General features: G+C 40.0%; 1 protein-coding gene across 4 annotated transcripts in view; it reads left to right on the top strand.

The window, feature by feature from the left end:
- The window catches only part of MTR (5-methyltetrahydrofolate-homocysteine methyltransferase), a 125,257-nt gene that overhangs the window by 34,680 nt on the left and 74,978 nt on the right, over positions 1-15,599 (top strand). For 3 of the 4 annotated variants that reach the window (XM_043477017.1, XM_043477016.1, XM_043477015.1), the window contains exons 9-15: positions 659-759; positions 1,786-1,847; positions 2,859-2,926; positions 5,143-5,222; positions 7,863-7,975; positions 11,238-11,378; positions 12,516-12,701. In XM_043477017.1, the coding sequence (XP_043332952.1) occupies positions 659-759; positions 1,786-1,847; positions 2,859-2,926; positions 5,143-5,222; positions 7,863-7,975; positions 11,238-11,378; positions 12,516-12,701 (751 nt within the window). Of the gene's footprint in view, positions 1-658; positions 760-1,785; positions 1,848-2,858; positions 2,927-5,142; positions 5,223-7,862; positions 7,976-11,237; positions 11,379-12,515; positions 12,702-15,599 lie in introns of those variants that run through there. The other variant, XM_043477018.1, reaches the window with a different exon arrangement.

Here is a 15,599-nt window from a genome sequence, read left to right as displayed (position 1 = left end):
CGTAGTCCCAGTCACTTCATAGTTAATTCTTGAATTCCTGAAGGCCTTGGCAGCTCCCACTGAGAGTGGCTTTGGAGGGGTTTAGCAGCTCTGCTTTGATCTGTTTTGAGTCGCAGTAAGTTTCATTTGCAAAACACAGAGCTCCTTGGTTAGAAGTCAACCCACTTAATTTACAAGATGACAAATTCTAAGTCCAAGGTCATGTTGCAAGTCAGTTGGAGCAAGGGCCAAGTCTTGATCTCCTAGACTCCTAAAGTGTCTTCCATATACCATTAATATTCCATCTACCTGCACGATTTTCCTTTTTCTTTCTCTTCAGTATTGCTTTTCAATCAGTGTTTATTAGCAGTGGTAATTTGCAGACATTTTTGTTTCATGGTATACCAGTGATGAAACTGTGAACTTATTTTTTTATTTATAGTCTGGATCCTTAAGCTGTAAGATCATCTAATGTTGCAGACATGGGCAGAAATATTTAGTGCTGCAAGGAACATCAATGAGGTGGCTTTGACTGGAGCTGAATTAAATGTACTTCAAATCAAGAGATTTATTATCTGCTTGGTTTAAAATATACTGCTTTCCTCATCATAACTTTGTATATGTATAAATATTTAGCATAAAAGAGGGTGCTTCTAATCTCTTCATTTTGTTTTTTCAGCATTGGATTAAATTGTGCTCTGGGTGCCGCTGAAATGAGACCTTTTATTGAAACAATTGGAAAATGTACAACAGCTTATGTTCTCTGTTATCCCAACGCAGGTATGTGCTTCAGGGGAGTCACACATAGGAGAATCCAGATACACAAGACTGAGTAGATAGGGAAACAGATCTGGGTTAAAAGAGTTTGTTTTGCAGATCTTAGGATATAGTCAGCTTTTAATAGGAATTTTTTAAATGAAGAATACTTGGGTCTGGACAGCTGTTTCCCTCTAGATATGAAGGAACAGTTTGGCTCAGCCTGAAAGTGTCAGAAGTGGACAAAGCTTGGGGGGATGAGGCCTCATTGCTTAACTGACCAGAGCCTTGGAATTGGTGACAGTGCCTGCCGTGCGGGCATGGCCAAAGCGATGAGCGAAAGGCCCTGAGAGAGCCTGCTTTGTCCCACTGTGTCAGCAGATGAGCAGGTGAAGAGCCTGTTACTCTTCCTCCTTTTAAGTTAGGACTTCAAATTTATGGTATATAAAAATTCCTAAGGTAAATGTAGACAACTTTTAAGCGGTCCACTTAATATTGATAATCCATCCTGGGTTAACCAGATTTCCTGGTGTATGTTTTTGAGCATTAGGAGTAAGATAACTAGAAGTGGATAATAAATAAAACAGGATATTGGATAATTAGATGCTGAAGTCTTACTTGGGAAAACTTACTTGAAAGGGGATGGGTTGTATTTTGGTTGTTTTTAATTGCATGCCCGGTGCTTGATAGTTCAAAGGATGTGTGGTACTCCCTCAAACCTTCCCCTCTGGCAGCTAGGTGACTAGAATTAATTTCCTTTATAGGAAGGGGAGGGCTAGAGGTGGGGAAATTCTGTCCCATGTAGTAGTGATACTTTTCTTTGAAATGAAAAAGAAATAATGGATATTTATTTTCCTCTCTGATTTTGTTGCTGTTCGATATGTTGTCTGTGTACTTATTATGTTTAACACTAAGAATTCTTATTTTTTTAAGTAATCTTGCTTTAATTATAAATAAAAAGTTTTCTAACCTTTTAACCTAAAGCCTTTACAAATACTATATCTGTTTGTGAAAATAATTTCCAGTAATGGTTGAAATATGCTTTCTTAGGTCTTCCCAATACCTTCGGTGACTATGATGAAACTCCACACATGATGGCCATGCACTTAAAGGTCACGAATCCTCTTTCACTTGGTTTTTAAGAGATAAAGAAATGGAATTTTTGATTTAGAATATTTAGACATAGACTTTGCCTCTAAAGAAAACCCGATGTGTATATAAGAAATAAAAGCTTAAGATGAATGAATATGATGGAGGCAGAGGAAGGGGCTTGCTGTCAGCATCCGTCTCCATGGTGGAAACAAGTGGATTCCCAGTGGGGTCCAACCCAGACTAACTGAGACCATCCTCTGAGTGCTCCCCAGTGGTCTTCTCCACCCACCAAGCTGCTCGGTGGGGTTGACATCTCTTTGCTCCCATTGTCATTTCCCCCGCTCTGCTTCTCTCCATAGACCTTCCATCTTTGAAGTCCTGGTTCACAAAACCGTACTGCCCACAACTCCTCCTTATTTCTAAACTCTGGGTCTCTTTTCCTCCTTCTTTGGATTTTTGCTTCTGGCTTATTGACGTTGTCTCCTAAAGTATTTCTGACTTAATTCTTATGATTTCAGTACCTTATGTGGAAGCTCTTTCCAGTACTGTCACTTCTCAGTTCCTTGAGTTCCTCTCTCGGCTATCTTGTCCTTCAGACCAACTGTGGTTAAACTCCAGACCCACATTATGCATTATGTAACCTCTATCACTTGTGGCCATTGGAGTACTTGAAATGTGGTTGTTGTGACTGAGGAATTGAAATTTTGATTTTTGCAACATGTGAATTTAAACTTAAAAACTAATAACTTACATGTTATTGGAAAATACATTATTTAGTTCACATTCATTCTGCTCAGCGTATGGGTAAAAAAAAATTTTATTATGATCAGATAGGCAGATGTCTCATTGCATTTCATCTGAACTGTTCTTTGCTTTTAACCTTGTATCTGAGTCTTGTGAAGGCTTGATATCTAGAGTCAAATATGTTTAGCTCTCTTTTAAATGTGAACTTAGTTATTCAGGAAATACGGATGGTGGTGAACTTATAATTCATATGAACTCTCTGAAACTTTTTCATTTTCTAAATGCAGGATTTTGCTGTTGATGGCTTGGTCAACATAGTTGGCGGATGCTGTGGTACGACACCAGATCATATCAGGTGATAATCACTTCTAAGTGTTTAATTTTTTTGTTAATGGGATGAGTTGTGTCCCCCTCAAAATTCATAGATCGAAGCCCTAATCCCCAATTCTGAATATGACAGTAATTAGAGGTAGGGTGGTTAAGCAGGTACTTAAGGTAAAATGAGGTCGTGTGAATAGATCCTGATCCAGTGTGTGACTGATGAGGACACAGACACACAGGAGGGGACCCTGTGAAAACACAGGGAGAAGAGAGTTGTTTAGAAGCCAAGGAGAGGAAACCAGTCCTGCTGATGCCTTGACCTGAGACTTCTAGCCTCCAAAACTTTGAGAAATGGATCTTGCTGTTTAAACTCCTCAGCCTGTGGTATTTAATTATGGCAGTCCTAGCAAACTAGGATACTTTAATTTTTATAAAGTACAAAAATTAATCAAATGAAATCCCGTGTGACTAAGACATAATTTCCATAATTTTCAGCATTTTGCTATTTTTATTCTATCTATTCTCTAACTTCTTTTTCCCCCTTAGATGATTATAAGCAAATTCTAGCTATTTTAACATTGTACCTTTAAATACCTGATTAATATTCCAATGTTCAATTCCAATGCTCAAGGAAGGACAGCTCATATGTGGAGAAATACCTGCCTCCACTAGATTCTCTCATGGACAGAAAAGACAGTAAGCAGCAAGCACCTTGAGGTCAAGAAGAGCATCTTTACCTTGCCTGGCGCAGTCACCACTTAACCCATGTTGTTAAGGGTTAAGGAAGGGAGTGTGAGACAGGACTTGGTGAAGGGTGTGGTGATTAATCCTCTTACAAAGAGGATTGAAATTGAAAAACAATTGGGGTAAAACATAGTTGAGGACTGTTTCTGTTTTTATTTTTTTTCCCTAAAGTGACTGATGATCATATTTTGAGGCAGTCACCTGACTGTTCTGCATCTGTTTCATACCTATAAAATGTTCACTGTATGAATTGCCTAATGTTGCGCCGCTTTTGTTGACCTCTGTGATAGACTTTATTGAAAGTGAAAGTGAAGTTGCTCAGTCGTCCGACTCTTTACGACCCCATGGAGCCCACCAGGCTCCTCCATCCATGGCATTTTCCAGGCAACAGTACTGGAGTGGGTTGCGATTTCCTTCTCCAGGAGACTCTATTAAGAGTCTATAATTTTTTAAACATCTTTTAAATACTATCTGAAAGCTATTAATAGTTGAGGATCTCTTTTTGGTTTTAAGGTTATCTCCTCCTTTATAGGGCTTCCCTTGTGGCTCAGCTGGTAAAGAATATGCCTGCCAGGCGAGAAATCTGGGTTCAAACCCTGGGTTGGGAAGATCTCTCGGAGGAGGGAACAGCTACCCACTCCAGTGTTCTGGCCTGGAGAATTCCATGCACTGTATAGTCCTTGGGGTCACAAAGAGTCGGACACGACTGAGCGACGTTCACGTTCACTTTCCTCCTTTATAAAAAGAGTTGCTTTAAAAATACCTGTGTGTGTGTGTGTGTGTGTGTGTGTGTCTGTTTATCTATCTCTGTATATGTATATTTGCTGCTTTTATTTTGTCATTCACATTAATTTGGGGGGCTGTAGTGAATGGTTCATACTGGTCCTGATCAATTTAGTAGAGCAGGCAGATTTTTCAAGGCTGATCAGAGACATATTTCATTGAAGCCAAGAAGGTTCCAAAGAGTATGAATAACTAAAACAAATTTCCAGGAGTAGTTATTTTGGAGTTTTAGTGATGTCTTACTCTGAATCCTCTCTACTGTGTGTGTGTGTGCTTGAGAATAAAATACCTAAAGGATTTAATTTCCTTTGCTCCAGGCATCTCCTCTCCTCTTTACTCTTCCTTCTCAACAGTGAAGCCTTTTTTTCTTTTAAATTACTGTGTGGATTAAGGACATCTTCAGGTTTGGGAAAGGGATGGAGGAGATTTGCTGTTTGCATTTGTGTAAACTGTCTCATATCTGTAGGTGCATGTTTGTAGGTTCACGTCTGTGAGCATAGAAACTGGTATAGTCAATACACAGCAGGCAGAACAGATACAGAAATATGAAATATTATAGATGTATTTTCTGCATTACTGAGAAAACTAGAAAGCACAGTTGCTGCTGCACATTTGGAACTAGGTATATAATTATGTTAAACAGACTTAATGTCACAGCTGGAAATTATCTTAATTGAATTTTGCTCTGAGTTAATGGATATTGTGTTTTCTCTTTTAACTCAGAGAAATTGCTGAAGCTGTGAAAAACTGTAAGCCTAGAGTTCCACCTGCCACTGTTTTTGAAGGGCATATGCTACTGTCTGGTAAGTCGTAAAGATGTGATTTTTTTTTTATAATTTCAGAAATCCTTTGTAGATTAAGTTTGTATGTTTAGTCTATGTGGTAGTGATGTTTATGCCAAGGAACTTGTTTATTAGGTCAAAGAAGACTATGTATTTTTCTTGGCACTTAAATTAATTCTGGTAAAGAACCGTTTGTTCTTTTTAGGGATGGGAGCAGGAAGGTACTGACTTCAGGGAAATGTGAATGAAGGCACAGGTAGTGCCCTTGGTCAGAATTATTGTGCACTGCTTTGAAAATGTACGTGGGCCCCAGCCTAACAATTTTAATTGTCAGATTTGTTGCTAGTTGCTAAAAAATCTAGCCCAGGCTCAAGGTTTTTTAATGATGGTAGTCTCTTCCTAGAAAATTTTATGTGCTTCTAAAATATTATTGTCACGCTCTTATGTTGAGTGTGTGTTCAGGACTTAACAAAGAGTTGTAATATCTATTATTCTGTTTTGTTCTCAACAACCCTCTGGGGTGAGCAGCTTCCCTTCTTCAGAATAAGCTTCAATGTTCAAAAGAGTGTTGGTAAAATAGGTTATCATGCCAACTATTGGAAAAAAAACTTTAAATTTTATATTTTTTCCCACAACACTTTAATGTTGTATTCTTAGATAATATCTTTAAGCCAAAAGGAAAATGTATATACAGTTTCTTAGAGAACCTGCAAATAGCACACACAAGGAATTATGCACCCTAACTGAGAATTTAACATTTCTCTAAACTGATATATTTTTGTTCCATGTGTTCTCCTAAGAAAAGTGAAATAAAGTACAGTAAAAGTAATACCTACTTTTTTCACTCAGAACATGCTACATAGAATTAATCCCAGTGAGTGAGATGAAGTTGAGTTAAAAATACACCTCTTCAATCAACCCTTTTTTCCTTTTTATTCTCCAGAAGACAGGATAAAATTAGAAGAAGAGGGATTTGTGATTTATGGTACACCCCCTACCCTGAAAAAGGGGCTTTTATCAGAGAGAGGTGTGGTGGAATAGTTTATTTCATCCTTAGATCTTACTTCGGCCAAAGTGTTAGTTGTTCAGTCATGCCCAGCTCTTTGCGACTCTGTGGACTGTGTCCTATCAGGCTCCTCTGTCCACGGAATTCTCCAGGCAAAAATACCAGAGTGGGTTGCCATTCCCTTCTCCAGGGGATCTTCCCGACTCAGGGATCGAACCTGGGTCTCCCATATTGTAGGCAGATTCTTTACCATCTGAACCACTTCAGCCAAGGACTAAGTTAAAATGGTTAACCTTTGCCACAATCGAAATAGGAGGTAACCATTTAGTTATGATTTTTAAAGAGTTTATATATGTAAGAATGAAAGAATTCTTTCTTCTGATTTGAATTTCATGTGCTATTTCTAAATTGTTTTTAAAAACCACCTTCAATCAGATTTTAGAAGAATAACATCAAACATACTCTCTTTAATTGTTCTTTTCTAAATTGCAGGCTTGAGAATAAATGTAGTTTTTCTGTCAGATACTTCAGATTCGTAATAGATCAGAAGTGTGTTGTGTGAAATGCTTTTAGAGCAGTGCAGCAGGGCCTCTCCGGCATTTAAATGTTGGCAGCCTGCCTGTGTGCCCTGGGATCTCCAGGTTCTAACTAAAGAGCAGGGGTGCTCAGAGGCTGCCATGGGGGAATGAGGCCGTGAGGATGGTACCAATGGGGAAGGAAATCACTGGCCCAAACTGGGAAGTGGTAGTCTTTCAAGTCAGGGAACAAAAGACCTGGAGTCGTTTGGTAAGCTCAAGTCTCTGAGACAAGTCCCCTGGGGTGTTGACTAAAATGGCTGTATGGAGCTTGTACCCCGGGGCTGACTGTTCGCAGAGCCTGCCTGTGACCATCTAGCAAGGCTTCTGCTCCTAATACTGTAAATATAAGGGTAGAACAAAAACAGTTAAAGGTCATTTCCTCGGGCAGTACTTTATACTGCATGTTGCTTTTTTCCTCAGAGTAACATAGGCACAGTAATTATCTGATATTTGCCCGTAATTTATCAGCTTTTAACTGGGAGATGCTATTGTCCCTTGACAAATAAAAAGGAGCAATACAAATAAAGAGGAGCCACTTACCAGTGGCTCGCCGAGGGTCAGCTGTCTCCCAGTGTTCAGCCCGAGTCCTTCCTCGTGACCCTGTTGGGCCTCAATGATTATTGGTTCTTGGCCTCTGGATCAAAGAGATGAGATAAAACTCTAAATACACTGTTGGTAGGATTAAGAAAGCTTACTCCATCTGGTTTCGAGCCAATGTCTGAATGGACAGCTGGGGAGCATTCCTTTAGATTCTAACCTCATGGCTTTTGCCCCAGACTCTTCGTTACATAAGAATATGTTGATAATTTTGCCTTATTACTCAGAGCTGGTAATGATTCAGCTCTTTAGAGAAATTTGCAATTTAAAACCCTGAAATATTTCTTCTTTTGAGAGTTCTGGTTGTAAACATAGAGACTTGTACTGTGTTTAAATATCCCTAGGGGAAAAGGCCATGCCTAGCTAGTCAGATGGAATGTGGCATAGAAACTTCTTTTCTAGTTCATGGCAACATTTGTTTGCTGTCTCTTGTTGTTACATGTATTTTCAGAAAATTTTCAAAATACTTCTCCTTTTAAGGTCTAGAGCCCTTCAGGATTGGACCATACACCAACTTTGTTAACATTGGAGAGCGTTGTAACGTTGCAGGATCCAGGAGGTTTGCTAAACTCATCATGGGAGGAAATTATGAAGTGAGCATCATTAATAAGACCCTTGAGGCATCCGCCATGTGTTTTGGCTAAGACAGCAGCAAACAAAGCTGCTCTGCCTTTGATAGCATTTCTAGCAGAGCTGCTAGACAGTGTGAGAATATGGTAAAGTGTGTTTGCAGCTGGCCGGGCTGGTGGGAGGATGAGGCTTAGAAAAACCAAAGCTGCTCTTGTTGATATTTGTCAAAAAAAATGCACCCGAGGTATGAAATGGGATGAGATGGGAGGGACCCAGATTCTAGCTGTTTCTATTAATTGTGAAATTTTAAAAGTTTGAGGATACTGTTCATTTCAGCTTCTCACAAATCCTTTAAAGAAATGGAAAGCCAAGAAAATTCCCATTTATTTTCTCATGACCACATCAGATACTGACCAGCATGATATTATTGATTCTATTTACTGTAAACTACAATAAACAAGCAAACACTAAAGAAAGAATAGGTCCTGCCTTGAAAAGTTTTGCCCTAGTGTTCTTAAACTTGATCACTCTATGAATGAGCAGAATTTAATCCAGAGAGAGCCCACCAAGGACAGACTTCTTTTTTCTTATGCAAATATGAAGTTAAAACATGGAGGAATCTGATCTGGGCATTAATGATTTTATTTTTTTCGTTAACCTTCTCTCATTTTAAGATTTTAAAAACCTTTACATCTTCCAGCAACCAGTATCAAAGTAAACTTAGTTTTAGTCACAGAGAAAGTGTGCATTTATCATCCTTTATGAATGTGTTAATGATTGCTCTGTGGTGTCCCTTGGAGGTCTGTTCTGCAGGTGCGTCAGTTATATGGTTATATGGTTCGTGATGGTTCCCGTCTGTCCTCTTCCCTTCATTCCTGCTACTACTCAACCAGCACATCCTGCTGCCATGGTCTCCCCCAGTTCAGAAGCTTTCATGGGGTGGCTTTTTTTGCACGTGGGATGCAACCCAAACTCCCTAGGCCATCATCCAGTCCTCTCCAGGTAGACACCAACCTGCCTTCTGTCCTGACCTGTCATCTGAATGTTCCAGGAGGCGTTCTGCCTCCAGGCCTTCATTCATGTCTACTCTTATGAAATCCCTACGACCGTTCATGGTGGTGTAGAGTTCTGCAGTGACGGTGTTCTCTTTGTGTTTTGATAATTAAAACTATTCTGTGGTATTCCTTTCAGTCTGGGATTTGATAGATTTGCTACTGAGAGCAGACGGCATTTTAGGAAGAAGCAGGCAAGTGGGAGTGGTATCTGTCATCTCATAAGGTCTTACTACATGCCTGTCACTGTCCTCAGCGCTTTGCAGCCATTTTGACTTCATCTTTTCAGACCTGTGAGAGAGGTGCTGTTATCATCCCCATTTTACAGATGTCCAGCTGGAGGCTTGGGGGAGGTTAAACCCACTTGCCTGTTGTTTCACAGCAAGTGAATGTTAGACCCCAAGTCCTCCAAGCGCATACCCTTCACCACTCTGCTGTCTCAGCAGGGATGGGGCTGGGAAGTAGGAAGTGGGTGGTGAGGAATGACTCCTCGCTGGATTCTAGTGCGCCTGTTTAGTGCTCCCTCAAGGTTCTGTGGTTACGTGAATGAACACTGACCTGAGAGAAGGTCCAGTCCAGTCTGTTTACTCAACTTGTACATCTTTAAACAAATGACTTCATCCCTTGGAGCATGTGTGGGAAGTTGGACTCCTGAGCTGCTATTCTGTTGCTCTTCTGATGTAGAAAGGTCAGGCACTAGCATCTCTGTTTTGTGTCTTTTGACCTCTGGTCTAAACAGGTCACTGCTTACTGTCTCCCTCTGCTTCCTCCAGTTTGTTTCCCAGGGGCAGCTGAAGCCACTCCCTCTCAGGTGGCCTTCTCTCTTCAGTCCTCAGAGATCTCGCCCTCCCAGGTGTTTAGGCGGGACATTTGACTCACGTTGTATGGCAGTGTCCATAGCTTCTCGTATGATGGTTGTATGCCCTCAACTAGATGTAAGCCCTTCAAGAACAAGGACTATGACTTATGCTTCTTTTTATTCTTTATGGTATTTAATGTATTGCTGATATCAAAACACTTTTTGATTTGCTGAATCTTATTGCAGCCCTTTTTTCTGTGTAATGTTGGATCATTGTGAATGGAATTCCCTCGAGCCTGTGCCAGAGGGTCTCATGCCTCTTCTCTCATGATTGCTAAAAATTTCTATTTGATTTTCTTTGGCTAAGAAAAAATTAGGACAACATTAGAATCTACTGTTGATTTTATCCCTGCTTATTTTATTACACTATGAAACGTACAACAAAGACTTAAAGTCTCTACTGTACCAGTCAGTTAGAAAACTTTATTGAACACATCTGTTTTGCCTATCATTGTTCAAACAAGAGTGGGAGATACATAAGACCTTTCTCAATTTTCCAAATGCTTAAAATCTGTTTCAGAGAATAAGCTCATATTTGTGAAACCGTGAGGAAATGGTAATGTCATATACTATGTGATAATGTTTATAATTGTTGCAGATGTTTAGAGGCAGCCAGTCATTGTGGAATAAGCAGTGTTTCCCAAAGTGTGTTCTCTGGAACGCTGATCCTACAGCATACTCCTTAAATGATCATAAGTGGGAAATGCTGTGTATTGTATTTTGTACTTGGAGATTTACAGTGTATAATAATGTATTAATGGATTTGAAAATCCTTATAGCATAAAAAAGTTTAACTTATATTTCATGTAACTGCTGTCAGTAGCCTGCAGTGAATGCTTTGCATGATTTGGTGAATATTGAAGAGTTAGATAAGTTTTAGATGGTTTCTGTCATGACTTTTCTTGAAGGGGGAAGCTCAAGTGGGACTTGAGCTGGGTCTTAAATAGTATAGAAAGGGAGGGGATTGTATTTGAAGCAGAGGGAACAATATGTGTGTCACAGGTAGAAGCGGATTTGGCTGGGTGAAGTATGCCAGGGTTTAGGGAGATGTTGAGTTGGATAAGAAGATGGGGCAGGTTCCCAGGACCTGGAACACCATGCTGAGGGACTGAGATTCTTTACGGGAGGAATCAGAGCCTCTGTGGGTTCTGAGGAGTGATGAATTGTGATGGAAGAGATTTTTAGGAAAGGTTCATCTGTGATGGTTGAGAGCAGCTCAGGGTCGGGGTAGTGGGCGGCGCTGGTGGTGAGGGGCTGGCTAGCTAGCCTAATGGAATTGGAAGGGACTGTCCGGGGTGGTGAAGGACTACTTTTGTCAGCCTTTTCTTGAGTCACCCTCTTCTGATGCTGCTTCCTCTTGAATTCTTTCCTCAGGAAGCACTGAGTGTTGCCAAAATGCAGGTGGAAATGGGAGCCCAGGTGTTGGATATTAACATGGATGATGGCATGCTGGACGGTCCAAGTGCAATGACCAGATTCTGCAACTTCATTGCTTCCGAGCCTGACATTGCCAAGGTTGTACAGAACTTCGATTCATCAAGGGAATTTACACGTGCTGCTCTGTCGCTCATTTGACTTTGTCACTTTTCCCTTTGTCTGTCATCTCATACACTGGTTTTCTGTTGTACTGTGTTGAAAACCCAGTGGTTTCTGATTGTCTGTTTTCTCACATAATGGCAGCCTTTCATTATAAACCAGACTTCATAGACAAAGGTGTGACAGTAGTGTGACTGTTTCCAAGGCTTCCGGAATTGGTCACAAGGATTATTGAATTTCCTCTGGTGTCTGGATAGGCCAAGAACTAACTTTTCATGTCTCTGAAAGATATACTTACCTGTTGCTACCAAATCATTAGTTCTATTTCTACCACAGACTAGGGAACTCAGATAGTCCTTCCTTATTGCAGGAAGAAGGGACCTTTTTAGGCATAGCAGAGTAAGACAAAATTATAAAACAAGATTAAATTGAGGTATTAATGTCAGCTTTTACATTTGTTCTTTAAGATGAAAGTTAATTTTTGTGTCAAGCTTTTCAAAACTTTCAGATGGGTTCTAAAAAATTAAAAATGTTCATTTATTTACCATTGAATTTGTGATGAGGAGTGAGTTTTGACTTTTGTTTTTGTTATTCTTTTAAGGACACTTCCTAGTGCCTTAAGAGCTAGGGCTGTCATTTTTTTTGTTAAGCTTCAGCAGATGTTTAAGTGAGAAGTCCTGTGGTAAGCACTGAATTACATTAACCCATCCTTCATTTGTGTCTTAAAGCTTTGCACTTAAGCCTCAAGGCTTCTCTGGGAGTAAATATTTTGAGAATTTAAGGTGAAGAGAAGCTAAATGACCTGTTTAAAATCAGAATCAGAGGGGGCAAAATGACCCCAGTGAAAAGACTTCTCTGCTCTCATTCTGATATTTAGCTATGATCTTTTGAGTTACCAGTTTCTGGCCCACACATGAGGTCTCTTTTTAGACTGGAATTACTCCAAATATTTTGGTATTTCGGAACAAGAGTAAGATTAAAATCCTATCTCTGTCACACTGCTGTTATTTGTTTATTGTTTCCCTAAAGGAGAAAGAGGGAATATATGAGAGTCCTTGGGAGGGGATTTGTGGTGACTTGCTGTGTTTCTGTGATGTCTTGCCTTTCTGACCTCAGGTGCCCTTGTGCATTGACTCTTCCAATTTTGCTGTGATTGAAGCCGGGTTAAAGTGCTGCCAGGGAAAGTGCATTGTTAATAGCATCAGCCTGAAGGAGGGAGAGGATGACTTCTTGGAGAAGGCCAGAAAGATTAAGAAGTTTGGAGCTGCCGTGGTGGTTATGGCTTTTGATGAAGAAGGACAGGTAAGTGATTTCTTTTGCTCTGACTTCATTGTGTTACACAGTGGCTTAAAGCAGTGGAAGAGAACTGAGTCCAAAACCGATGTGTATACCGTATGTACCATACATGTGTGTACACACACATGGGCATACCTTAGAAATACCATGGGTTCCATTCCAGGCCACTGCAATAAAGCAAACATCGTAGGAAAGCCAGTCACATGAATTTTTGGTTTCCTAGTGCATAGAAAAATTATGTTTGCACTATACTATAGTCTATTAAGTGTGCAGTAGCATTGAAAGTGAAAGTGTTAGTCGCTTAGTTGTGTCTGACTCTTTGCAACCCCATGGACTGTAACCCACCAGGCTCGGTCTGTCCATGGATTTCCCAGGCAAGAATACTGGAGTGGGTTGCCATTCCCTTCTCCAGGGGATCTTCCCAACCCAGGGATCAATTGTCTAGGAAAAAAGTACATACCTTAATTAAAAATACTTTATTGCTAAAAACTGCTATCATCTGAACCTCCAGTGAGTTATAGTAGTAGCATCAAAGGTCACCATAACAAGTAGAATAATAACAAAGAAGTTTGAAACATTGCGAGAATTGCTGAAATGTGACCTAGACATGAAGTGAGCAAATGCTGTTGGAAAAGTGGTATCAATGGATTTGCTTGATGCTTGGTTGCCACATACCTTACAGTTTGTAAAACAACGCAGTATCTATGAAGAACAGTAAAACAAGGTCTGCCTCTATATATATGTATGTATGTCTGTGTGTTTATATGTATGTGTGTGTGTGTATACACCTATTTACATCTATCTATATATGAAAATTTGATTATATAGTAGTCTCTACATCAGTTGAAAAAGGAATTATTCAATAAATACTATTGGATAACTGGCTATGATTTTGGAAGAAAGTAAAAGTTGAGCACAATTTCCCACCATATACCAAAATAAAATATACATCAATTAAAGGTCTAAATGTTAAAAAAAAAAAAAGTCCAAAGAATATATGGGAAAATATTTATCTAAATTTAGGAAGCCAGAAATAAAACTGATAGATCTATTTATATAAAAATGTAAAACTTTGTAGGACAAAACATATGGTTTATTTGCAGAATGAGTTACAACAGTGGGTTAGTACCCCTAATATGCAAAGAGTTTCTACAAATCAGAGAGTAAAATACTCCTATCAAGTCAGTGGAAGAATGAACAAAGAAAATGAGCCCCAATTTTTAGAAAAAGAAACACAAAATAGCCAATGAATATCCTAAGTCATGCATTCGTTTTTCCCTTGTAGAGTGATTTTCTTAGTTGGTAAAAGTGGAATGGCTAGGTCAAAGAGTGTGTACATGTGACATTTTGAGATCCATTGTTAAATTTTCCTTCTCAAAAGTCATCTTCACTACTAGTTAAGTGTGGTAAGGCCAGGTGGCATAATTTTTATTTTTTTACCAAAGGTATGACTATGCAGATAGTTAAAGAGACATATCTTGCTTTATGAAAACATAAAACATATATTGTTTTATGAAAAACAAAAGCCCTAAGCCTCCAGATCCCCAGACAACCACTTACAACTTAGCTGATTCTTGTATCATTTACCTCCTCATCTTCAAATTCCAGTTGTAGTTATTACTTATTGCTGTTCTAGTGGTTAAGGACTTGACTTCTTCATCATCCTCTACCCCCACTCCATCCTTTTATCCCCCCATCCTTCCAGTATAATTTCAGTTGTAACTATTTTTGGCACTTATATTAAGTAGTATAAAAGTACTTAGAGCTGCCAGAACTTACACAGGACTGGGATAGACTCTTGGAGGGCACAGCAGAAGCTTGTGCACCAGGACCCAGGAGAAAGGAACAGTGACCCCACAGGAGACTGTTCTGGACTTGCCTGTGGGTGTCTGGGGTGGGTCCTGGAGCCTCCGGTGGAGGCGTGGGTTAATCGTGGCCTGCTGCAGGGTTGGGGGCACTGACTGTAGCAGTACAAGCATGGGATCTTCTGAGGGAGCTCACCATTTTCTTCATTACCTCCACCATAGTTTTGCTCCAGGTAAATAGCAGGGAGGGAACACAGCTCCACCCAGCAACAGAAAATTGGATTAAGATTTACTGAGCATGGCCCCGCCCATCAGAACAAGACCCAGTATCCCCCTCAGTCAGTCTATCCCATCAGGATTGCTTTCATAAGCCTCTTATCCTTCTCCATCAGAGGGCAGACAGACTGAAAACCACAATCACAGAAAACTAACCAATCTAATCACATGGACCACAACCTTGTCTAACTCAGTGAAACATGTAGGGCCACTCAGGACAGACGGGTCATGCTGGAGAGGTCTGACAAAATGTGGTCCACTGGAGAAGGGAATGGCAAACCACTTCAGTATTCCTGCCTTGAGAACCCCATGAACAGTGTGAAAAGGCAAAAGGAGGACACTGAAAGCTGAACTCCCCAGGTCAGTAGGTGCCCAATATACTACCGGAGAAGGTGGAGAAATAATTCCAGAAAGAATGAAGAGACAGAGCCAAAGCAAAAACAACACCCAGTTGTGGATGTGACTGGTGATGGTAGCAAGATCCAATGCTGTAGAGAGCATTATTGCATAGGAACTTGGAGTGTGAGGTCCATGAATCAAGGAAAATTGGAAGTGATAAAACAGGAGATGGTAAGAGTCAACATCAACATTTTAGGAGTCAGTGAACTAAAATGGACTGGAATGGGTGAATTTAACTCAGATGACCATTGTATCTACTACTGTGAACAAGAATCCCTTAGAAGAAATGGAACAGCCATCATAATCAACAAAAGAGTCTGAAATGCAGTGCTTGGATGCAGTCTCAAAATGACAGAATGATCTCTGTTCATTTCCAAGGCAAACCATTCAATATCATGGTAATCCAAGTCTATGCCCCAACCAG

Source organism: Cervus canadensis, chromosome 8 (genome assembly GCF_019320065.1).
Source record: "Cervus canadensis isolate Bull #8, Minnesota chromosome 8, ASM1932006v1, whole genome shotgun sequence".
Taxonomy (NCBI): domain Eukaryota; kingdom Metazoa; phylum Chordata; class Mammalia; order Artiodactyla; family Cervidae; genus Cervus; species Cervus canadensis.
This window is presented reverse-complemented; position numbering and strand designations above follow the sequence as displayed.